This window comes from Oncorhynchus mykiss, chromosome 32, assembly GCF_013265735.2.
Source record: "Oncorhynchus mykiss isolate Arlee chromosome 32, USDA_OmykA_1.1, whole genome shotgun sequence".
In the NCBI taxonomy this organism is placed as follows: Eukaryota; Metazoa; Chordata; class Actinopteri; order Salmoniformes; family Salmonidae; genus Oncorhynchus; species Oncorhynchus mykiss.
In genome coordinates, this window is record NC_050572.1 from 15698736 (window position 1) to 15725033 (window position 26298).

At 45.1% G+C, this 26298-nt stretch overlaps 1 protein-coding gene across 2 annotated transcripts in view; it reads right to left on the minus strand.

Annotated features, from left to right (window-relative positions):
- Window positions 1–6304: 6304 nt before the first annotated feature.
- LOC110487991 (potassium voltage-gated channel subfamily KQT member 4) overlaps window positions 6305–26298 on the minus strand; it is a 104676-nt gene continuing 84682 nt past the window's right edge. Inside the window, exons 5-14 of one of the 2 annotated variants that reach the window (XM_036971525.1) lie at window positions 21406–21531; window positions 20939–21049; window positions 20736–20831; window positions 20297–20385; window positions 19321–19446; window positions 15845–16074; window positions 15588–15687; window positions 10958–11089; window positions 10634–10778; window positions 6305–6903 (exon numbers count right to left, since the gene is read on the minus strand). In XM_036971525.1, the coding sequence (XP_036827420.1) occupies window positions 6700–6903; window positions 10634–10778; window positions 10958–11089; window positions 15588–15687; window positions 15845–16074; window positions 19321–19446; window positions 20297–20385; window positions 20736–20831; window positions 20939–21049; window positions 21406–21531 (1359 nt within the window). In that variant the 3' untranslated portion in view covers window positions 6305–6699. The remainder of the gene's footprint in view (window positions 6904–10633; window positions 10779–10957; window positions 11090–15587; window positions 15688–15844; window positions 16075–19320; window positions 19447–20296; window positions 20386–20735; window positions 20832–20938; window positions 21050–21405; window positions 21532–26298) is intronic. The other variant, XM_021559927.2, reaches the window with a different exon arrangement.

A 26298-nucleotide genomic window follows, 5' to 3' on the forward strand; every position in this document is an offset into this window, starting at 1 on the left:
ATGGACTTATCTACATTACAGGCTGCACGCTGAAGTTAAACACACACGTCCACTATAACAGTGTTTCCCAACTCCGGTCCTCCAGTACCTTCAACGGTACATGTTTTTGTTGTGGCCCCAGACAAGCACACCTGATTCAACTTGTCAACTAATCATCAAAACCTTGATTAGTTGAATCAGGTGAGTTTGTCCCTGTGCTACAACATACATGTGTACTGGAGGACCGAAGTTGGGGAAACGCTGCACTGGCCAAATGATACATGAACATCCTGCCATTCATGTGATAAATCCAGGGAAAGGAAGTATCTATAGACCTCTGGAGTCTTTGAATTGGTCCCTACTGTACATTGGGTATTTATTAAAGCTACGACGTTAATGTTAAGTGGTTGGTAATAACATAGTTTGTAATCTTTCCAGAGTGGACTGAGTCAACAAAGTTTGATTTGATCCAAAAATGGTACGAGGATCGTTGATCATCATCATCATCAATAGGCTAAAGCAGGCAGGAGAAAGAAGACTCTGCCTTACTCAAATGAGAGACAGCTTAACATTCAATTAAATCATTATTGAAAAAAGGTAATAAATTAGTCAAATGAGTTCTTCTCAACAAGTAGTGAGCATTTTATGGTTTCACTTTTAAAAAACCAGGTGTGCATTAGAAAATAAAAACACTGAATATCGTTATTATTCCAACGGGTAACTTCATCAAATCATTGAAATTGCATGGAAGACATTTTGTTAATACTAGTTTATTGCTTTGACTTTGTACTAATTCTCATTGTAACAATAGATCCAATACATTATAGGGATTAAAAGAAGTGAGGGAGGATGGATGGATGGAATGTTGGAAGGGCAGCAAGTCAGAGGGCCCATCTCAAAAGACACCCTATTCCCTATATAGTGTAGTACTTTAGACCAAGGGCCCTTCAGGCTCTCGTCAACAGCAGTGCGCTAGATAGGGAATATGGTGCCATTTTGGGACGCAGACAGAGGATGGAATCTTGAAAGGGACAGTAAGACAACATGCAGAAGATTAGATCATGCTCAGCCTTCGTGTTGATTAGAAAATCAGAGCTGTGCTTATCTCAGTTCCTATAGAAGCTAATGTGTATCAAGGGAAGGCAGGGTGACGTGCTGGGTCAGTACTGTCACTGTGGGATGCTAAAGGTCATGCCTCCAGTCCCAGCTTAAAATGTGACAGAATTTGAATAGAGGAGCAATGATTCAGTTTTAAAACTATACACTTGCAATTGGTACGTTCATTCCAATCAGTTGTTTCTGTAATCAGTCTTGTGGAAAAACATTTAAGGGCTTGTTCAAGCTGTTGACTCAGTGTATGTCGTTGCATAGTAAGGGACTGAGATTACAATGAAAATATACATTTTCTGTGATTTCCTTATCAAAGTTATATTGTGTTATGTAAGGCATATCGTTCTGTACTGTGCTGTAGCCACTCAACACCACTGAAAGTAGATCGTGTCTCATCACTGCAACTCCCCAACGGGCTCGGGAGAGGCGAAGGTGGAATCATGTGTCCTCCGAAACATGATCCGCCTAACCGCGCTCCTTAACACCCACCATCTTAACTCTGAAACCAGCCACACGAATGTGTTAGAGGAAACTGTTCAACTGGCGACTGGGGTCAGCCCGCAGGCACCCGGCCCACCACAAGGAGTCTCTAGAGCGCGATGAGCCAAGTAAAGCCCCACCAGCCAAACTCTCCCCTCACCCGGACGACACTGGGCCAATTGTGCGCCGTCCTACGGGACGTGTCACAGCACGGGAATGAACCCGGGTCTGTAGTAACGCCTCTAGTACTGTGATGCAGTCTCTTAGACCGCTGCGCCACTCGGGAGGCCCAGATCAAGATATTTAACTCTAAAAAGACTATAGCATGTAAAGCGACACATCAGTCTAATATGGATAAGTGTGTACTGTCTACCACTGAATGAACAATTAACTGATTTGACATAATTTGGCATGGCTTCTATTTAAGGACAATAACAAAAAGCTATTTACCATCCAACAATACATACGTAATGAAATGATGCCAAACTGAATCTCTAGGCCCTACTGAATGTGGTCTTGCCATTGTCTAACTCAGAACAGTCACTTGTCGTCGATTTGACAAAAGCAGCAACAAAAACAGCAGATGTCCCAAGCGTAAAATGCTTCAGAATCTCCAGACGCTTTGAATGGTACATTAAGCACCTGAATCAACTAACTGTTGGCTTGATTGAACCTAATTCATTTGTCCAAGCCTCTCATGCTGCCAGAGACTTGCTTGTACTGGCTGAAAACAGAACTGTGATTCTGAGAAAAAGCCTCTCGTGGTGCCAGAGACTTGCTTGTACTGGCTGAAAACAGAACTGTGATTCTGAGAAAAGCCTCTCGTGGTGCCAGAGACTTGCTTGTACTGGCTGAAAACAGAGAACTGTGATTCTGAGAAAAAGCCTCTCGTGGTGCCAGAGACTTGCTTGTACTGGCTGAAAACAGAGAACTGTGATTCTGAGAAAAAGCCTCTCGTGGTGCCAGAGACTTGCTTGTACTGGCTGAAAACAGAACTGTGATTCTGAGAAAAAGCCTCTCGTGGTGCCAGAGACTTGCTTGTACTGGCTGAAAACAGAGAACTGTGATTCTGAGAAAAAGCCTCTCGTGGTGCCAGAGACTTGCTTGTACTGGCTGAAAACAGAACTGTGATTCTGAGAAAAAGCCTCTCGTGGTGCCAGAGACTTGCTTGTACTGGCTGAAAACAGAACTGTGATTCTGAGAAAAAGAAAGTGTCCTCCATTGTTAGGCCGGATGCAATTATGACTAACAGTTAAATCAATCGTTGAGCTCTGGGACTGTGTGTGTGAAGTATGGGAGTGTCTGAGAACAGTCATGCATCGTCAATTTGACGAGACAAAAATGCTACATTTATTCAACTTTATAGGAAACAATATCAAAAAAACAAAATGGGACACATTCATAACGGACTCAAAACTAACATTCACTTTAAACAATAAAAACCCCCACAAAAATACAATCATAGAAATGGTCCATGTAATTTTAGCTGTCAGAGGAGACGCGGTGGAGTGTATGAACAAACAGAAAGGACGACTTACAAGTACTCTGATTACAGTAATTACAGGAGTCTCTTCAGGTGCCAGTGTCCACTACAGTGGGTACAAGAATATAACTTTGGGGTGAGTGTTCTCCAGTTCTGTCCATTAGAAAATCTTTACATAACATTACCTCTATGAGCAAACCATTGTTTAGGGTCTGTCAGCGAACCATAAACAACCATACACCATACGGCTAAAGTGGACTCTCTCTTTTCGATAAAGCAAGGAGGACGTCTGTATTGAATCCTGCCACGGTTAGATGCAGTAAAGAAGTATTTATAAAGCTATTGGCTAAGAGACATGCATAGATAGGAGAGGCTACAGTACCAGAGATCATGCTTCTGACATGGATGAATGCCTCCCAGGCATTATCTCATCAGCCACCACCTGACTGTACCATTCACACGACTGGCTGCATCACACCAACAGTACTCAGTCTGTTCACTCGACGTGCATCATGAGAAGGTGCGTGTGTTGGGCGAATCAACGAGACAAGATTTCTCTATCGACAATGAGAGAAAGTAAGGCTCTGGTCCAACATCCACACTAGCACACTGCTTTGAAGCTATTATGGTTGGTGCATGCACTTTAAGTAGTATGCTAGTGTTGATGTTGGAAAGCAGCCAAAGAATGTGTGATAGTTGGTTGGTTTGGAAAACATCTCATCATAGACATGAGCTGATTGGCTGGCCTAAACCAGCTGACATAAAACACAGGAGTGAGATACTACGTGACAAAGACGGGTGAGAATGAAGGAGTACTGATACAGAGAGAAGGGACATCACCCTCTATAGTCTGACTTGGGGTCAGTGTTTTCTTACCCTTTGGTCTGGTCTGAGGAACACGCATGTCTGAGGGGTGGGCGGCAAGACAGAGGTTTTTAAAGAGATCAACAGGTAGAAAACATACAATAACCCCTTTAACCTGACCCTTTGTGAAGACGTGTAAAATATCTTCCGAATGCCATGAAACAATGCTAGAGAGAGAGAGTCCCCATTCCAAAACTGATTTGGAAAACAGAGCCTGCCTCCTTCCAGTCTTTCTCTCACTATTATGCAATACCATATTGGCTGTTTCAAGGAGTCACTTTCTCTTTCTTTTCTTTTTTTGCAAAGACTGCTTTTTGTATAGAGAATCATGAGTCGGGAGACTATCGGAGTGGCATGGATGTACTTCAAAGAGGGATGGAACAAGTGTCACACACGAGGCCTAAGTTCTTCTCTTGTTGTAACCTAGTCCCTCTCTTTTCAGGACAGCATACTGTAGAACTGTAGAACGAGTATCATGAAACAACCTGGACTGGAGGGCAAGGACAGAGAGCTGATGTTTTGGTGAAATGGCTGTGGTTTTCATCTTTCTATTCATGACGAGTCGTCCATTTTTGGGCCTTTTTTCCAGTCTGGGTATCCCCACAGTGGAGTAGATGGGGACATGACGTCTTTGCAGTGCCTCAGAAAGAGAGTTGAGTTGAGCTGTGGAAGGTGTGGTGAGGATGAGAGGAGGGGACAGAACAGGGCGCACACAGTACATTCATCAGAAGCTTAGAGACAGTCCGTCTCCTATAGCAACAGATTAGAGAACTAATCAAACAAATCAAAGCTATTCTGACTGTTGGAGAGCTGCAGCAGTTCATTGGTTCATCTGGAAATCTATTGATCACAAATTAGGAAACCAGTAGAGGAAAAAAACTGAGCAGATAACAGAACACCAAACCGTGTAAAAAATGTACAAAACCCAAACTTGGGTTGATATTTAGGAAAAGGCATAGATAGATACAGTATATATGATGTGGTTGGTGAGTGAAACTGGTCAGTTGGTAGTGTTAGGTGGTCAAGTAGTAGTGTTGTTCTCTCTCTTCTTTGGGCCAGGACTCTGCTCAGATGGTACCCTCTGGTGGCCAGTGTATGCATATTCAGTAGGGACTCCACTGGTTCACTTGAGGCTGGGTTAGGGTTGGATAGGGCTATGGCCAGATGAAGGGAGAGGATTAAGGGAGGAAGGTGTGGAGGGAGGGTGTGAGTGAAGGGCTTCATGTGAGGAGTAGTTAGGGTTGATGGGTGTTGGTTTGTAAACAGAGAAAGGATAGTATGATGAAGACTCCACTAGTGGGGGCTCTAAAACGGAGCAGATGATTTAAAATACACCACATAGCCAAAGGTATGTGTTCACCCTCTCGTCAAACATCTCATTCCAAAATCATGGGCATTAATATGGGGTTGGTCCCCCCTTTGCTGCTATTACAGCCTCTATCTACCCTTCTGGGAAGGATTTCCACTATATGATGGAACATTGCTGCAGGGACTTGCGTTCATTCAGCCACAAGAGCATTAGTGAGGTCGGGCACTGATGTTGGGCGATTAGGCTTGGCTCGCAGTCGGCGTTCCAATTCATCCCAAAAGGTGTTTGATGGGGTTGAAGTCAGGGCTCTGTGCAGGCCAGTCAAGTTCTTCCACACCGATCTCGACAAACCATTTCTGTATGGACCTCGCTTTGTGCACGGGGGCATTGTCATGCTGAAACAGGAAAGGGCCTTTTTTTGGCAAATTGTTGCCACAAAGTTGAAAGCACAGAATCCTCTAGAATGTTATTGTATGCTGTAGCGTTAAGATGCCCCTTCACTGGAACTAAGGGGCCTAACCTGAACCATGAAAAACAGCCCCAGGTCATTATGCATTCGGGCAGGTAGCGATCTCCTGTCATCGCCAGAATGCACAGTGTGATTCATCACTCCAGAGAACGCATTTCCACTGCTTCAATGGTGGCGAGCTTTACACTACTCCAGCCGACGCTTGGCATCTCGCATTGTGATCTTAGGCTTGTATGCAGCTTCTCGGCCACGGAAACCCATTTCATTAAGCTCCCGACGAACAGTCCTTGTGCTGGTAATGCTTCCAGAGGCAGTTTGGAACTTGGTAGTGAGTGTTGCAACCGAGGACAGACGATTTTTACATGCTACACGCTTTAGCACTTGGCAGTCCTGTTCTGTGAGCTTGTGTGGCCTACCACCTTGGGGCTGAGCTGTTGTTGCTCCTAGACGTTTCCACTTCACAATAACAGCACTTACAGTTGACCAGGGCAGCTCTAGCATGGCAGAAATATGACGAACTGACTTGGTGGCATCCTATGATGGTGCCACGTTGAATGTCACTGAGCTCTTCAGTACAGGTCATTCTACTGCCAATGTTTGTATATGGAGATTGCATGGCTTTGTGCTCGATTTTATACACCTGTCAGCAATGGGTGTGGCTGAAATAGCCGAATCCACTAATTTGAAGGGTTGACCACATACTTTTGGCCATGTAGTGTATGTGGAGGGAGAAATTATTAAAGATGAGGATCAGTCAATGGTAAAAAGTGTGGGTCCTAAGGTGTGGACTGTGAATTCCTAAAGGAGTCAGACCTCCAAAGTTAGGAATCAAATTAGTTTGGTGATTAGTGGGAAGAGCTATGGGCATAGTGGGTTGTTCCAGGGGTGCTGCTACAGTCCAGTATTGTGACATGACATCTCAGGGCCATTGTGGTGAGGGTCTAGCGGTGGACCCAGTTCATTCCCAGACTCAGCCCCAGCCTCAGTCAGTGAGTACAATACCAGTCACTTTATGTTGCTGGACTCTGAGTGGGAGATGTTGAGTGTGTTGGCGGAAGGGAAAAGGTCACGATGGTCTGTGGGGCTGTGGTAGTCCGACGTCAGGTCTGGTTCTAACAGGGAGGACAAGGTGAAGTTGGAGGAGCCTTTCTTCAGACACTGTGTGTAGAAGTTAAGAAGGAGGTCCAGCTTGTTCTCTATCGACTGCACCTGTACAGAGATTAACACACACTAATTATTTTGTGCACTAAAATCTATTTATGACATTATTAATGAGCAATGATTATTATAGTATTTTTTTACTCGGTATTTCATTATAAATTACAAAGCTAAATGGCAGTTAGTAGTACTACTAACCCAATAATTATCATTAGACAAATACAAGCATAAATTGAGAAATCATGCACTCACCCCTATATTATACTGAACAAAAATATAAACGCAACATGCAACAATTTCAAAGATTTTACTGAGTTACAGTTCATATAAGGAAATCGGTCAATTAAATAAATAAATTAGATCCTGATCTATGGATTTCACATGACTGGACAGGGGCGTAGCCATGGGTGGGCCTGGGACGGCACCCACTTAAAAGCCAGGCCAAGCCAATCAGAATGCGTTTTTCCCCACAAAAGGGCTTTATTACAAACAGAAATACTCCTCAGCACCCCCCCTCCCCTGATGATCCTATAAGTGGAAAAGCCGGATGTGTAGGTCCTGGGCTGCGTGATCTGCAGTTGTGAGGCCGGTTGGACGTCCTCATAAATTCTTTAAAACGACGTTGGAGGCGGCTTATGGTCGAGAAATGAACATACATATCTCTAGCAACAGCTCTGGTGGACATTCCTGCAGTCAACATGCTAATTGCATGCTCTCAAAACTTGAGACATCTGTGGCATTGTGTTGTGTGACAAAACTGGACATTTTAGAGTGGCCTTTTATTGTCCCCAGTACACCTGTGTAATGATCATGCTGTTTAATCAGCTTCTTGCTATGCCACACCTTTCAGGTGGATTGAATATCTTGACAAAGGATCAAATAACACTTATTTTGTACAAAATGATTCTGCAACTTCTGGATATCAGGACAGTGATCACTCATCTCGGATTAGACAAAGATTTTTTCTTCAACATACAATACGCACAAGACCTTCTATAAACATCCGGCAGGGCCGACACCCCCGTTATTTGCGAGAGGAACCGACGCAGGTACAAAGAGCTGGATGCCTGGTCAGGACCCGAAAAAAGCGAATGAGCAAGCTGCCGTTACCGTCAATACTACTCGCCAACGTGCAATCATTGGACAATGAACTAGACGAGGTACAATCACGAATATCCTACCAACGGGACATCAAAAACTGTAATATCCTATGTTTCACGGAATCGTGGCTGAATGATGAGATGGATATTCAGCTAGCGGGATACACGCTGCACTGGCAAGATAGAACAGCACACTCCGGTAAGACAAAGGGGGGGGGGGGGGGGGGGGGTCTGTGCATATTTGTAAACAGCTGGTGCACGAAATCTAAGGAAATCTCTAGATTTTGCTCGCCTGAAGTAGAGTATAGTGATAAATTGCAGGCCACACTACTTGCCTAGAGAGCTTTCAGCTATACTTTTCGTGGCTGTTTATTTACCACCACAGACATATGCTGGCACTAAGACAGCACTCAGTCAGGAAATAAGCAAACAGGAAACCATTCACCAAGAGGCGGCTCTCGTAGTGGCCGGACACTTTAATCAGGGAAACATAAATCAGTTCTACCAAATTAACATCAACATGTTAAATGTGCAGCCAGAGGGAAAACAATTCTAGATCACCTTGACTCCACACACAGAGACACATACAATGCTTTCCCTCGCCCTCCATTTGGTAAATCCGACCACAGCTCTATCCTCCTGATTCCTGCTTACAAGCAAAAATAAAAACAGGAAGCACCAGTGACTCGGTCTATAAAAAAAGTGGTCAGATGAAGCAGATGCTAAACTACAGGACTGTTTTGCTATCACAGACTGGAACATGTTCCGGGATTCTTCCGATGGCATTGAGGAGTACACCACATCAGTTACTGGCTTTATCAATAAGTGCATGGAGGACGTCATCCCCACAGTGACATACCCCAACCAGAAGCCATGTAAATCAGTTCTACAGGCAACATTCACACTGAGCTAAAGGGTAGAGCTGCCTCTTTCAAGGTGCGGGACTCTAACCCGGAAGCTTACAAGAAATCCTGCTATGCCCTGCGACGAACCATCAAACAGGCAAAGTGTCACTACAGGGCTAAGATTGAATCATACTACACCGGCTCCGATGCATGTCTTATGTGGCAGGGCTGGCAAACTATTACAGACTACAAAGGGAAGCACAGCCGCGAGCTGCCCAGTGACACGAGCCTACCAGACAAGCTAAATCACTTCTATGCTCGCTTTGAGGCAAGCAACACTGAGGCATGCATGAGAGCATCAGCTGTTCCGGACGACTGTGTGATCACGCTCTCCGTAGCCAACGTGAGTAAGACCTTTAAACAGGTCAACATACAAGGCTGCAGGGCCAGACGGATTACCAGGATGTGTGCTCCGGGCATGTGCTGACCAACTGGCAGGTGTCTTCACTGTCATTTTTAACATGTCCCTGATTGCGTCTGTAATACCAACATGTTTCAAGCAGACCACCATAGACCCTGTGCCCAATAACACAAAGGTAACCTGCCTAAATGACTATAGACCCGTAGCACTCACGTCCGTAGCCATGAAGTGCTTTGAAAGGTTGGTAATGGCTCACATCAACACCCTTATCCCAGAAACCCTAGACCCACTCCAATTTGCATACCGCCCAAACAGATCCACAGAAGATGCAATCTCTATTGCACTCCAACCTGCCCTGGCCGGGTGGTGCCAGAATAACAACCTATTCCTCAACGTAACCAAGACTAAAGAGATTATTGTGGACTACAGGAAAAGGAGGACCGAGCATGCCCCCATTCTCATCGACAGGGCTGTAGTGGAGCAGATTGAGAGTTTCAAGTTCCTTGGTGTCCACATCAACAACAAACTAGAATGGTCCAAACACACCAAGACAGTTTTGAAGAGGGCACGATAAAGCCTATTCCCCCTCAGGAAACTAAAAAGATTTGGCATGGGTCCTGAGATCCTCAAAAGGTTCTACAGCTGCAACATGGAGAGCATGGTTGCATCACTGCCTGGTATGGCAATTACTCGGCCTCTGACCGCAAGGCACTTCAGAGGGTAGTACGTACGGCCCAGTACATCACTGGGGCTAAGCTGCCTGCCATCCAGGACCTCTACACCAGGCGGTGTCAGAGGAAGGCCCTAAAAAGTGTCAAAGACCCATCCACCCCAGTCATAGACTGTTCTCTCTACTACCGCATGGCAAGCGGTACCGGAGTGCCAAGTCTAGGACAAAAAGGCTTCTCAACAGTTTTTACCCCCAAGCCATAAGACTCCTGAACAGGTAGGACTATTTGCATTGTGTCGCCCCTCCCCACCTGTCTTTTTACTGTTGTTTTATTTCTTTAACTACCTATTGTTCACCTAATTTTTTTGCACTATTGGTTAGAACCTGTAAGTAAGCATTTCACTGTAAGGTCTACCTACACCTGTTGTATTCAGCGCACGTGACAATTAAACTTTGATTTGATTTGGAATGCTCATGAACAGGGATGTAAACAAATGTGTGGCAAAAGAATTTGAGTGAAATAACTTTTTGTGCGTATGGAACATTTCTGGAATTTTTTATTTCAGCTCATGAAACATGGGACCAGCACTTTAAATGTTGCGTTTGTATTTTTGCTCAGTGTACATGGAATATTAGCCTAATCAGGGGAGCCACGCATTGATGATCAGGGTTTTTCCTGTCTCAAAGTGGTGGCCGTGGCCGTGCGTTAACATGATGATCAACCTACTGTACTGGAGCTCTGTACCTGTTTCTCCACCTTGATGACACGTCCCATCATACTGAGCTCGTCCATAAGGTCTAGTTCTGGAGGGGTCTTCTCTCCCTTCTCACTCCTCACCTTCTTATTATCTGGCTGGTAGGACGATCCACGACCCACTATCTGATCCACTCTGGGGAGGACCAGGACAACACACAACAATCATTATCAAAATGGTTCATTTAGTGGTGTTATGGTTACTACTGATGATAGAGTGTGTGTGGAACGAATCCACTGTGTCTCCAACTGTTGTAGGTTGTGTGTGTGTGTGTGTGTGTGTGTGTGTGTGTGTGTGTGTGTGTGTGTGTGTACCTGGATTGTAGACTCTTGATCCTCCCCAGCATGTCCAGGTGTCCAGCAGAGTACTGCTCTATGACGTCCTTCACGTCGTATGGACGCAGAGTCTCCTTAAACTTCCGCTTGGCCACCAGGAACTTCAGAATCCTACACACACAAGTAGAGATCTACTAGAATGTGTTGCCTGTGGGTGCCTCACACTGCAGAATAAAAGCAGTGAATACTGCAAAAGTGTTAAACCATGAAACAAGTCATGCACGTCATCAATGCCACTACGTAGGTGTGATTAAGTGGGATTTGCAGCCAAAGTGACCGTGTCAATATTATTCACAAATGGCCTCATTAAAAGAAAACCACTGGAGGACTGCAGGGATTCCCCTTTGTTGTGGACTTTGACAATGGCATTGGTTCTGTATTACCAATGACATATGTAGAGCCATGTATAGAACACTGACTGTATACAGGGCCTTCGGAAAGTATTCAGACCCCTTCACTTTCTTCACATTTTGTTACGTTACAGCCTTATCCTAAAATTGATCAAATATATATTTTTCTTATCAATCTACAGACAATACCTCAATGACGAAGCAAAAACTATTTTTTAGAAATGTTTGCTCATTTATTTAAAAAAATACAAGACCGAAATATTACATTTACGTAAGTATTCAGACCTTTGGCAGCGGTTAACAGCATCAAGTCTTCTTGGGCATGACGCTAAAAGCTTGGAATATTTGTATTTGGGGAGTTTCTCCCATTCTTCTCTGCAGATCCTCTCAAGCTCAGTCAGAGGCACTGTGCATATCTTTAATAGACACCCTTATTCCGGTGCACTGTGTAAGGAGAGAGGGACACACTCAGTTTTCTGCACACCCTGTCCCTCTGCTTAGTCAGCATCTCTCTCACACACACACGAGGTGGACCCCTGTGTGTGTCTCGTCTACCTCCTCTCAGCGAGACAGCTGTGTGTGTGTGTGTGTGTAGTGACCCCACAGTTACAGAGACTGATGCTCTGACTCCCAGTGTAAAAAGCTAATTATATTCACATCCACCCTCCACCAATCGGTAGCCTTTCCTAGAGAGAAGTAAAGAGTGTGTTGGGACTGTAGAGTGTTGAACATATACTGGGCAGAGTTCTGGCTGCTTGTCACACTATAGAAGAGTAGTCAGACACCCGAACACTAAGGTGCTGGCTCGGCAGAATGCAGGAAAAACCAAATGTTAGCGTAGCCAAACATATGCACTTAACCTGTCAAACAAAGCCGTGATGGATTGCTCCATGAGTCGGAGTGGGCAGAGAGGGGAGGGAGGGCGAGGCGGGTGGGGAGGGGGGCTGTTTTATGAGGAAACACTATCTCTCACACACAGATGGGCTAAGACCTCTTTAATATCCGTGTGTTCTGTCAGGGGGAGGACACACACATTACATTTGTAGTGGTGGTGGTTTGGTGAAACAGACACACACAATCACAGCAGGGATATGGAACACAATGTAATGTGGAAACGTGTTAACCATTGTTGGCAACTGAACAACTGGCATGTGCAATGGCAGTTTAGTGCTATGTGCTGCAACGCTGTGCTGCAACGCTGTGCTGCAACGCTAGTGTGTTGATGGCAAACACACACTTTTCCTCTTTATCCCCCTTTCCCTCTTCTTTCTTCTGCTCTGCAGGAGAGAGAGAAAGTAGGAAAAGAGGGGTGGTGGTTGACAGCTGGTACCACAGAAGCCGTCAGCGCACCCTTCCTCCTTCCTCTTCCTCACAGTGGGCTCTTGATGACTACGGAGTTTTTCAAAAATATTTTTGCAAGATGTATTTTTTTTATTTTGCAGGTAGATGCATATTTGTTTCTGTTCGGGTGGGTCTCGGGTGTGGGTAAAATAAAGAGTAAGGAAAAGTAGAAAGGAATGAACAAGAAAAAGAAAAATATCATTTTATTTCCATCCTCTAAGGGGTTCTTCAAAGCGCTGAGTCTCTCTCTTCATCGAGTGGTATGACCGTATTAATACATTGGCTGCCTGAAGTATTCCCACTGCAGCTACCTGGTATAGGGGCATAGCTGGGTGCACTAAATCATTAGCTACAGACTCAGAGGCTCTGGTAGGGAATCAGTACTACAAAGTTATTGAGATCTGGACCAAACATATTCAAGTCAGCATTGTCGTGGAAATTTCCTCTATTTACCAAATCATGAGAGCAAACCACACACAAGTCAGAGTTAGTGATCACAAAGTCCATATTTAATTATATGAGCTCTATCACAACCCTGTGACTCTCAGATCAATTCAGTGTCTATCAATTAATTCTCTGAGAGTCCCTCACACATTGCAACTGAGATCCTTTAATAGCAAAGACACACATAGCCAGACAGCATAGGCATAATTTATCGTTCAGCTTTGTCTCCTAAACTATGCTCTTTTCTCAAACTCAGAACCATAAACCAATCCTCCATATCAACAGCCATATATCGAATACATCCTATCTTGACAAGATCACAGAGACACACTGACTGGCACACAGACATTGTGGAGCCAAGAGATACACGCTTGACCTCTCCCCTCTCTCCGGCCCAAGCAACTTAGTCTTGACATAGAACAGATACTGCAACCCCGCCACAGTATTATACAAAATAACATTCTGAATGAGAAGTAACTTACAAACATATGATGAATATAAAACATCTTACCTATGTTACCAACCAATTCTGATTATTCCCCAACAGCATTCGGTCATTTTTGGTTTGGTTTTATGTGAATGACTCATGGCAACAGCAGTGAAGTGGGTTGTGATGGAGGATAGGTGCAGTGAATTGTGTTGTTTTATAGTGTCAGCCATAGTAAGTACAGCGCCATTGGAGCAAATGAGGTTTAAGTGCCTTGCTCAAGGGCACATAGACAGATTTTTTACCTTGTTGGCTCAAGAGTCTTCTTCGGGTGTTCAAACCAGCGACATTTCAGTTACTGGGCCAATGCTCAAACCACTAGGCTACCTGCTGTCGTTAACACCAAAAGAGAAACTCCTGCTTACATGAGCTCAATCAACAGCTTCTAACTTTAAAAGCAGAGGAATGGAACTATCACTTCTTTAAAAACCTCAACACGGAGGATCAAACAATAGGCAAATGGTTGACTTTACAAACTCTGGATAAAACAGTTTCAAAAATATAAAATGTTCACAACTGTGCAGAAATACAGAAGTTGACTACTAGTGGCTTTAGCACAACTTGATTAGTTTGAGTAGAGTACTTTAACAAGTATGCAGATCTCTCTCCTCCTCCTCTCTCACCATCCCTGCATATCCCAAACACCACACATTTACACAGGCAAGTAGGCAGGCTGATTAACTACATTAGCCTTCCTATAGTGAAGCCTCAGCAATACAGTCGATGCTAATATCTAACCAGTTTCTTAAAAGACATCAATCTTACGTGTGGAGTCTTACATAAGATTCCAGTGTTTCTACAGTGATGTAGTGTGGACACAGAATATTCACGTTTCAGTATGGTAGCTAATAGGGCCTACACTCAAATGAATCCAGACCCAATCCACTAACCCTTTCATATAAACACATGCACTCACATAACCCCTCATACTTATAGAATACTGTACACAGTGTACACATGGAAACACACACACACAGTCTGATGCAACATGAAAGATGCTGTGTGTCTGTATGGCTGACCCTTGGGATCTGCCAGTAGTGGTTCAATTACAATCCACTCACACCAACTACCCACAGACCAACATACCTGCCTCACTGACAGTTGTTTGCTGGCAATTGTAGTGTTTTTCTGCCTCCCTCAGTGGAATAAGTTTTGCATGTGCGTGCGTCTGTGTGTATAGAGCGATGAAGGTATTCCTCCAGGATATTTACATGGTTAAGCACAGAGAAACCTCACGGGGTCGTGTTCCCCCCCCCCCCCCCCCCCTGAACACATGGAGCTGTTAATTAGTGCATAGGTTTGCCAGCTAGGCATTTTTCTCGTTCCTTCACACCATTCTTTCTCCATTCCTTATATCGTAGCTAGTTTTTCCTAATATTGGAAGTTCCCTTGTGGGCATAGAAAGGTGGTCTATGTACACGACTACACCACAGCATGCACAATCTTACCTTTAAAACAATGTTATATGAAGACTTTGGTCAACAAATTCTTATGATAATTTCCATCAAAGTAAGACGAGACAAAATGACTGTACAATAGAGACTAGTATAGTGATGTCATGTTTGTCTATTTTTGGGGGCCAGGGAGTGATCGCTAAAACACACAGTGTATCATTAACATGGAGCTCTGCAATAGACTCTCCATGATCACGGCTCTGTCAGCTGCCCTCCAGGCCCTGACTGACTGACTGAGACAAGGTCAGAGCCAAGCAGCTGGCCTGCGGCAGGAAGGATCAGTTACCACACTAAAGAGGACATTTCCCTACCGTCAGCTGAAACTGCATACGGCCAGAGTCCACTGGAAAAGCCAACCATTCATCTTACTCCATCCACCATAACATGAAGTACTGTAGGCCCAAATATAATATTCGGGCCTATTGTGACAATAGGACCAGAGGAGGCAGGTGACCTGGTTCCATCATGATGTGGACCAGTAGGTACCCTGTGGGTACAGGTAGGGGTGCTGTGAGAGGGGTTGTAGGACTCACCTAACAGCCCGTATCAAGGTCTTCACTGCTGGGATCACCTCCTCCATGGCAACATCACAATATGGTTTGTCTTCAACACTGTCCTCCCCCACTCCTTCCACTGGAGACAGGACAGCATATAGTTAAGGGTGAGAGGGAGGGAGTGAGTGAGTACAATAACATACATGAGAGAGACAGTATGTGAGTATGTACTGTTTAAGTGTATGTAAATGTAGAGAGTGTGTGTTCATGTGAGTGAGTCAAGTCCCAGTTCCCACCGTCTGCAGGAGGTCTGGGTTTGAGTCGTAGGGAGGTGCGGAACCGCGTGCGATCGTTGAAGCTCCAGCTCTTCTGCACCTTTCCGGGACTGGTGGCTTCTGGGACATTGTCCGTGCTGGGCAACTGGCGGACACTTGTCCCGGGAGGCAGTGGGGACGCCTTGTTCCGGCTCGCCTGGGACAAACGGGAGTTGTTCAGCCGCATCCTGTCCCGGAATCCCATTTTGCTGCTGCTGAAACAACGAAGGAAATTAACTTGTGTCTACATGTTTATCTGTCACTTAGGACAACCTTAGAGTTCTGTTGTGTGATTTTCCTCATTGACTATAGGTTCATAGTGTCCAGTGGACGATCCAGTTGTTTTAGACACTGAGTTTAGCCAATCTGCAGAGAAGCAGTCCCAGGTAGTTAGCAGGTACAGACAGCAGTACACTACATAGTGTGTAGCTACTGACTCCCATTAAAAACAGTCACACACAACATACTCAATGACCAACAAAGCACAGAGAGAACAGAGACAGACATTCAGACGGAGATGTCACACAGGCATGCATGACTGACTGACTGGCTGATTTACTGCCGGATTTATTGACTGACTGGCTGACTGGGGGGGTATAGGTATATATAGGGAATAGAGAGCAAATTGTGACGTACACTCGGTGACCACTTACATGTTACAAAGTCACAAAGCATTTCAAACGTCACGCACCAGAGAACGATTAGAGACATGTTGTTTACGCTGATATAACCCTTGTTTGTGCGCTGGCCTGCCATTTAAATGTAATATTTAAGTAGCTGGAAAAGCATTAGGGGAAACGGCATTTCATATGCCGGAGCTGAAATGCTCAGGATGACTTAGAAGGGAAGGGTGGACAGAGTAAGATGTTGAATTACTGTTAGCCCTTTGCATTCCATTGGAAATGACATTAAAAATGGATGTGCTAGGGTTAAAAACACAGATGAACCCTCCAAAGACATGCACGGCATACTGAGCAAAGGATTTGAAGAGAAACATTTTAGCAGACAAAAGGGGAAAAACGATCAGGGGAGGGGAAATGTTTCTGCATGCAACAAGCATATGGTTGCATTGCATGCAGGATCATTTGAACCCTTTCTCCATAATTCACTACAGAGCAGAAGTGATCAAAGAATGCATGCATGAACAATGTGTGCAATTAACAAGTAACGGTCATGCAACACTATTAAGAAAACAGCATGTGTGACTTGCTAATTATTTGACCTTTTCATTCAAAAAATATGTTTTATTTGTCAGAACCTTCTGTAAAAATTATGAAATATGCTGTAAAATCTGTAAGTGTGTGAGGAGGCCAATGCTGACATTAGATCCACATAAACCATGAAACAAATTCCTTTGTTTTCTAATAAAGAATGCATGGTTTATTGTGTCATCCAGTTCACTGAAAGAAAGTGGTTTACAACAGAGTTATCCTTTGAACAGAACACCCTGTCATTCTTCTCACACAGTAAAGGCCCAGGCAAAGATTTCAACACCAGAGCAGTGTTTCCCATTCTCAAAGATCAATTCCAAAATGTGACTATCAAATGTGCAATTTACAACCATTTTCCGCCTGATGACCATCCTCAATGACAAGTGTCTTCACACTATGCTAAATGAAGAGACTAAAACCAACTCCTTATTGAAAGTGGGATATTTCGAGGGGACCAAATCCTTATTGAAAGTGGGATATTTCGAGGGGACCAAATCCTTATTGAAAGTGGGATATTTCAAGGGGACCAAATCCTTATTGAAAGTGGGATATTTCGAGGGGACCAAATCCTTATTGAAAGTGGGATATTTCAAGGGGACCAAATCCTTATTGAAAGTGGGATATTTCGAGGGGACCAAATCCTTATTGAAAGTGGGATATTTCAAGGGGACCAAATCCTTATTGAAAGTGGGATATTTCGAGGGGACCAAATCCTTATTGAAAGTGGGATATTTCAAGTGGACAAACTCCTTATTGAAAGTGGGCTATTTCAAGGGGACCAACTCCTTATTCGAAGGAGAAAATGTACAGAGACACACCCACTGCACTGGACCAGAAGGCTGTGGGACCCTCAGGCAGAGTGGGAAGGGGGTAGTGTGAATGTGTGAGTAAGGAAGGATGGGGGGGGGGTGCACAGGCTTGTCACCGTGGATACCTCTGCTGCTTACGGCCAGCGTGAATCCAAAAGAGAACGCTTTTTAGAAACGAGTTGACTGAGGAAACACACAAGGCAGAAGGAGGGTGAAGAGAATAGGAGGAGAGGAAGAGTAGAGGAGGAAGGGAAGAGGAAGAGGGGAGAAGAAGAAGAGGGGGTGGGGGCTAGAAGGGGAGAGGAGAGAGGAGAAAAGGAGAATTGGAAGATAGGAGAGAAAGAGGAGGAGGAAAAAGGAGACCAGAGGCAGGGTACGCAAGCAGTGAGATCCTAAAAGGTGAGGGGCTGAGGGAGGTGAAAAGGAGAGGGTGAAGTGGAGGGGTAGCCCAGTACTGCAACTCAACAGTCTTAAATGGCTTCCTTTCCTAGTCTCCTTTCACTTTGAAGGTTTGCCAATGTATTTTGACACACCCATGGAGGAGGGAGGTGTTGAGTTGGGGGTGTACTGTAGGCAGCAGGAGAGTCTGCAGAGGAAGCAGTTCACCGGAGTATATCCATAATAAGACTGCAGCCCCCGTTCCAGAAAGTCAAAAATAATTAGCTCCACACCTAACCATTGTCTTCTTGATTTGGGAGACACACTGCCATCAATGTGTTATTAATGTCTTTCAGTACATGCAGTACTATTCAATCAACTGTATGGCAAATACAGCATACATCTGGTTCATACTGAGGGGCTACAAGACCAAACATATATCATGGAAAACATGGCATGTTATTGTATGTATCTGTCATGCTGGGTTGTGTCCCATTACCATGGAGGACCACTTCCTAGCTGGATTTGTCAGAGAGAGAATGCAGAGACACATATGTTCAGAAGAACAAACCTGCTAGGGACTTCTGCCTTCCTGAGAACAGGGTTGATGGAGGGATGACATGGAAAAGAAGCGGATGACAGGAGAGAGAGAGCGGGACAAAAAGGAGAGAAAGAGGGGATGAATGGATGAGGGTGATGGAGTTGACATGAAGATGAATCAGACGAGGAAAGTGAATGAGAGGCAGACAGAGATGGAGCAAGCAGTGCTGTTAATTACACACAGGTTTAGAATCAGTATTTGTGACAGGTGGTTAGATACACAACAGTACATCCACACAGGAACCACAGACCAGGGAACAGCCAGCATTTCTTTCTAAACCAGCTCGCTGCTATAAAGAGTAAAACCTGCGGCATCCTCTGGTGAGAGATTGTTTGATACAAATTAGTGCATGTGTCACGGTGATCTTTTCTTGCGTGTGTATATGTCAGTGTGCATCTATATATTGGTCTGTCGTTTATCTGTGTGTATGTGTGTGTGTGTGTGTGTGGTGGTGCGTACCTGTCCCCTGACAGGTAGGGGGAGCTGTAGGGCCGTAGCCCGGACAGCAGGGTGTTGTGGGAGTTGTGAAGGACATTCTTGGCGCTACGCCGTCGCTGAAGGTGACTGAACAGTAGTGTCAGTTCTCTGACCCCATGTGCACAAAAAAAACAAAGAAAGCAAGAAACAAAACAAAAAAACAAAAAAAACATAAAAAGGATGTCAAATTAAGGGTCAAAACATAAAAAAGGTGGGGATAATTCATATGTAATTTATCAAAATTAAGCATGACAAATATTGATGGCACCATCAACACGCTTTGCTTGTCACTGGACACAGAGCTGAGAGGCAAAAAAAAGTATATGTAAGTCATAAAAGTCCCCCTCTTTTTAAACAAACTAAATGAGTCAAATTAATATGTAAATACTTAAAATAAGAGAATACAATCTTGAGAAATAATAAAGATAAACAATGGTGGTAGTCACATTTGAGGCCTGAAGAAACCTGTAATAACTTAAAAAGGGAGAATGAAAATGAATGAAAGTGCACCCCACTGTTTTAGACCAGGAAGATAGAATGCCCATGGTCACCACTGGTAAAAGCAACTCAATTGCTGGGATATTGTTCATTTTTGTATATTTGTGTACGTTCATGTGTGTATGTTCATGTGTGTGTCATGTTAATTATATGTAGGTGCAAGTTACATTTAGGTTCTCTTCCTAGATCCTTTAATTCATCTGTACAGCCTCTCCTCACCTCCCTACAATGCTCTCTCAATGTTCAACCGGTTAGCAGTGTCAGCTGGCTTTCAAAACCACATTATTTTAGGATAGGTGAGACACGCTTGCTACTCCAAGTCACACCTAAGTCAAATCTACCTGTACAAACATTTTGTTCTTTTAATTTCATGGACAGTGGGGATGGTTAAATTCATGGGTCGACCAGCACCAACACATAACAACGGCAATATTGGAGAGGAGAAGAAGGGAGTACCTACCTGAAGGATGGAAGCATGCTGTCATAGAAGTACCAAGTGGCTGTCAGGTAGGAGTGCTGAGCATCAGTAGAGTACAGACGCCAAGCAGCCTGGAACACACACACACACAGGAACATGCAGGAACATGTTAAGCCACTAAAGAAAAATGATCCAATCATACAGCAATTTGTTAGTGGGTTCAGTTTTATTATTTTATTTAACCTTCATTTAACAAGGCAAGTCAGTTAAGAACAAACTCTTATTTACAATGACAGCCTAGGAACAGTGGGTTAACTGCCTTGTTCAGGGGCCGAAAGACAAATATTTACCTTGTCAGCTCGGGGATTCGATCACGCAACCTTCCGGTTACTGGTCCAACGTCCAACCACTATGCTACCTGTCACCCCTTATGACCTAGTCTGTTGATTGAGTGGATGACACCTGAGCTATCTGTGGTCACCTGTATAAGGTTGGCAGCAGGAGTCCTCCTCTTCTCAAAGTGCTTCTGTCTGTGCTGCTCCTGCACCTTCAGAGCAAAGCCTGACCCCAGGATACCCTGAGAGAGGGTTCAGAAGGAGCGGATCAGAGGGAGGGCCAAAGGAATGAGCGCCGATTGGCTGGGAGGGGAACTGACAGTGATGTACACCAATGAGAGAGACTCACAGCAGGAAGGGCGAAGAAGGACACACCCAGGAGCGCGAAGCCGGCAGCTAGGAGTCGGCCCAACCAGGTGCGGGGTGTTTTGTCACCATAGCCGATGGTGGTGAGAGTAATCTGGAAGTAGAAACACACACACACACACACACACACACACACACAGAATAAGTCTTCCAGTGGTAAATACTATACAGAGCAAAACTAGTAAAACAGCATGGTACTAGAGAGACATTCTATTGGTCAGTCTCATCCTAGATCTGGAGAAAGGGAAATTCATACCCAAGTCAGTGGGTGTGTGTGTCAAATCAAATGTTATTTGTCACATGCTTCGTAAACAACAGGTGTAGGCTAACTGTGAAATGCGTATGGGTCCTTTTCCAACAATAGCAGAATTGGTCAGGAGCCCAGAAGACGACTGCTATCCAATGCAATGCAATCTTTCCTGTGTGAGTGAGTGTGTGTGTGGTACTGACCGTTCCCCACCAGAGGGAGTCTGCGTAGGTGTTGAACTCTGTGTTGACATCCTTCTCTGCCAGGTAAACCAGGAAGGAGGCAAAGATCAGGACCAGGAAACCAATGTACCACGCTGTAATGAGCTCCTGAGACCGAGAAAGGAGGGGGGAGGGGCAGGTAGTCATCAAAAGATCATCAAAAACATAATCAATTAACATCAATCAATATATGCCAAATATTAAAGAGCAAACAACACAATCACCACCATCACCTGACAACAATCACCATCACCTGACAACACAAACACCACCACTTGACAACATATTAATCACCTGACAACATAATAATCACCTGACAACATAATAATCACCTGACAACACAATCCACACCATCACCTGACAACACAATAAACACCAGACAACACAATCCCCACCATCACCTGAAAACACTATAATCATTATCACCTGAAAACACTATAATCATTATCACCTGACAACATTATAATCATTATCACCTGACCACACAACCACCATCATCACCTGACAACACAACAACATCATCACCTGACAACACAACATCATCACCTGACAACACAATTGACACCGTCACCTGACAATAGTATAACACCATCACATGACAACACAATCACCTCCACCCCCTGACAACACTACAATCACCTCCACCACCTGACACCACTACAACCATCACCACCATCATCTGACACAACTACAACCATCACCACCATCATCTGACAACACTACAACCATCACCACCATCATCTGACACAACTACAACCATCACCACCATCATCTGACAACACTATAAACCACCACCTGATAACAATCACCACCTGACAACACTATAATCCCCACCACAATCACCTGACAACACAATCCCCACCACAATCACCTGACAACACTATAATCCCCACCACAATCACCTGACAACACAATCCCCACCACAATCACCTGACAACACAATCCCCACCACAATCACCTGACAACACAATCCCCACCACAATCATCTGACAACACAATCCCCACCACAATCACCTGACAACGCAATCCCCACCACAATCACATGACAAGGCAATCCCCACCACAATCACCTGACAACGCAATCCCCACGACCTATAGCTGACAATGCAATCACCTCCACCACCTGACAACACAATCCCCACCACAATCACCTGACAACACAATCCCCACCACAATCACCTGACAACACAATCCCCACCACGATCACCTGACAAGGCAATCCCCACCACAATCACCTGACAACGCAATCCCCACGACCTATAGCTGACAACGCAATCCCCTCCACCACCTGACAACACAATTACCTCCACCACAATCATCGCCACCATCACCTGACAACACTGTAACCATCACCACCACCACGTGGCAACACAATCACCACCACCACTTGGCAACACAATCACCTCCACCACTTGGCAACACAATCACCACCACTACTTGGCAACACAATCACCACCACCACCTGGCAACACAATCACCACCACCACTTGACAACACAATCACCTCCACCACTTGGCAACACAATCACCACCACCACTTGGCAACACAATCACCTCCAATACTTGGCAACACAATCACCTCCACCACCTGGCAACACAATCACCTCTACCACCTGGCAACACAATCACCTCCACCACTTGACAACACAATCACCACCACCACTTGGCAACACAATCACCACCACCACCTGGCAACACAATCACCTCCACCACTTGACAACACAATCACCAACACCACTTGACAACACAATCACCACCACCACTTGGCAACACAATCACCACCACCACTTGGCAACACAATCACCTCCACCACTTGGCAACACAATCACCTCCACCACTTGGCAACACAATCACCTCCACCACTTGGCAACACAATCACCTCCACCACTTGGCAACACAATCACCTCCACCACTTGGCAACACAATCACCTCCACCACTTGGCAACACAATCACCTCCACCACTTGGCAACACAATCACCTCCACCACTTGGCAACACAATCACCTCCACCACTTGGCAACACAATCACCTCCACCACTTGGCAACACAATCACCTCCACCACTTGGCAACACAATCACCTCCACCACTTGGCAACACAATCACCTCCACCACTTGGCAACACAATCACCACCACCACTTGGCAACACAATCACCACCACCACTTGGCAACACAATCACCACCACCACTTGGCAACACAATCACCTCCACCACCTGGCAACACAATCACCTCCACCACTTGGCAACACAATCACTACCTGGCAACACCACCACCACCTGGCAACACAATCACTACCTGGCAACACCACCACCACCTGGCAACACAATCACTACCTGGCAACACAATCACTACCTGGCAACACAATCACTACCTGGCAACACAATCACTACCTGGCAACACCACCACCACCTGGCAACACAATCACCCCCACCACTTGGCAACACAATCACCTCCACCACTTGGCAACACAATCACCTCCACCACTTGGCAACACAATCACCTCCACCACTTGGCAACACAATCACCTCCACCACTTGGCAACACAATCACCTCCACCACTTGGCAACACAATCACCTCCACCACTTGGCAACACAATCACCTCCACCACTTGGCAACACAATCACCTCCACCACTTGGCAACACAATCACCTCCACCACTTGGCAACACAATCACCTCCACCACTTGGCAACACAATCACCTCCACCACTTGGCAACACAATCACCTCCACCACTTGGCAACACAATCACCTCCACCACTTGGCAACACAATCACCACCACCACTTGGCAACACAATCACCTCCACCACTTGGAAACACAATCACTACCTGGCGACACCACCACCTGGCAACACAATCACAACCTGGCAACACCACCACCACCTGGCAACACAATCACCACCAGTTAACACAATCACCACCAGTTAACACAATCACCACCAGTTAACACAATCACCACCAGTTAACACAATCACCACCAGTTAACACAATCACCACCAGTTAACACAATCACCACCAGTTAACACAATCACCACCAGTTAACACAATCAACACCAGTTAACACAATCAACACCAGTTAACACAATCACCACCAGTTAACACAATCACCACCAGTTAACACAATCACCACCAGTTAACACAATCACCACCAGTTAACACAATCACCACCAGTTAACACAATCACCACCAGCACCACCTGACAACACTATAATCATCATCACCTGACAACACAATCACCACCGACACCTGACAATAGTATAACATCATCACATGACAACACAATCACCTCCACCACCTGACAACACAACAATCACCTTCACCACCTGACAACACTACAATCACCACCACCACCTGACAACACTACAATCAACACCACCATCATATTAAAACACTACAATCATCACCACCATCATCTGACAACACTATAAACCACCACCTGACAACACAATCACCAAGTGACAACACAATCACGACCATCACCTGACAACACAATCACCTGATAATACTATAATCGTCACCATCACCTGACAACACTATAAACCACCACCTGATAACACAATCACCACCTGACAACACAATCACCACTACCACCTGACAGCACTATAACCACCACCATCACCTGATAACACTATAATCCTCACCAACACTATAATCCCCACCATCACCTGACAACACAATCCCCACCACAATCACCTGACAACACAATCCCCACCATCACCTGACAACACAATCCCCACCACAATCACCTGACAACACAATCCCCACCACAATCACCTGACAACACAATCCCCACCACAATCACCTGACAACACAATCCCCACCACAATCACCTGACAACACAATCCCCACCACAATCACCTGACAACACAATCCCCACCACAATCACCTGACAACACAATCCCCACCATCACCTGACAACACAATCCCCACCACAATCACCTGACAACACAATCCCCACCACAATCACCTGACAACACAATCCCCACCATCACCTCACAACGCAATCCCCACCACAATCACCTGACAAGGCAATCCCCACCACAATCACCTGACAAGGCAATCCCCACCACAATCACCTGACAACGCAATCCCCACGACCTATAGCTGACAACGCAATCACCTCCACCACCTGACAACACTGTAATCATCACCTCCACCACTTGGCAACACAATCATCGCCACTATCACCTGACAACACTGTAATCATCACCACCACCACCTGGCAACACAATCACCACCACCACCTGGCAACACAATCACCACCACCACCACCTGACAAGACTATAATCATCATCACCTGACAACACAATCACCACCGTCACCTGACAACAGTATAACACCATCACATGACAACACAATCACCTCCACCACCTGACAACACAACAATCACCTTCACCACCTGACAACACAACAATCACCTTCACCACCTGACAACACAACAATCACCTTCACCACCTAACACAACAATCACCTTCACCACCTGACAACACAACAATCACCTTCACCACCTAACACAACAATCACCTTCACCACCAGACAACACAACAATCACCTTCACCACCTGACAACACAACAATCACCTTCACCACCTAACACAACAATCACCTTCACCACCTGACAACACAACAATCACCTTCACCACCTGACAACACAACAATCACCTTCACCACCTGACAACACAACAATCACCTTCACCACCTGACAACACAACAATCACCTTCACCACCTGACAACACAACAATCACCTTCACCACCTGACAACACAACAATCACCTTCACCACCTGACAACACAACAATCACCTTCACCACCTGACAACACAACAATCACCTTCACCAGCTGACAACACTACAATCATCACCACCATCACCTGTCAAC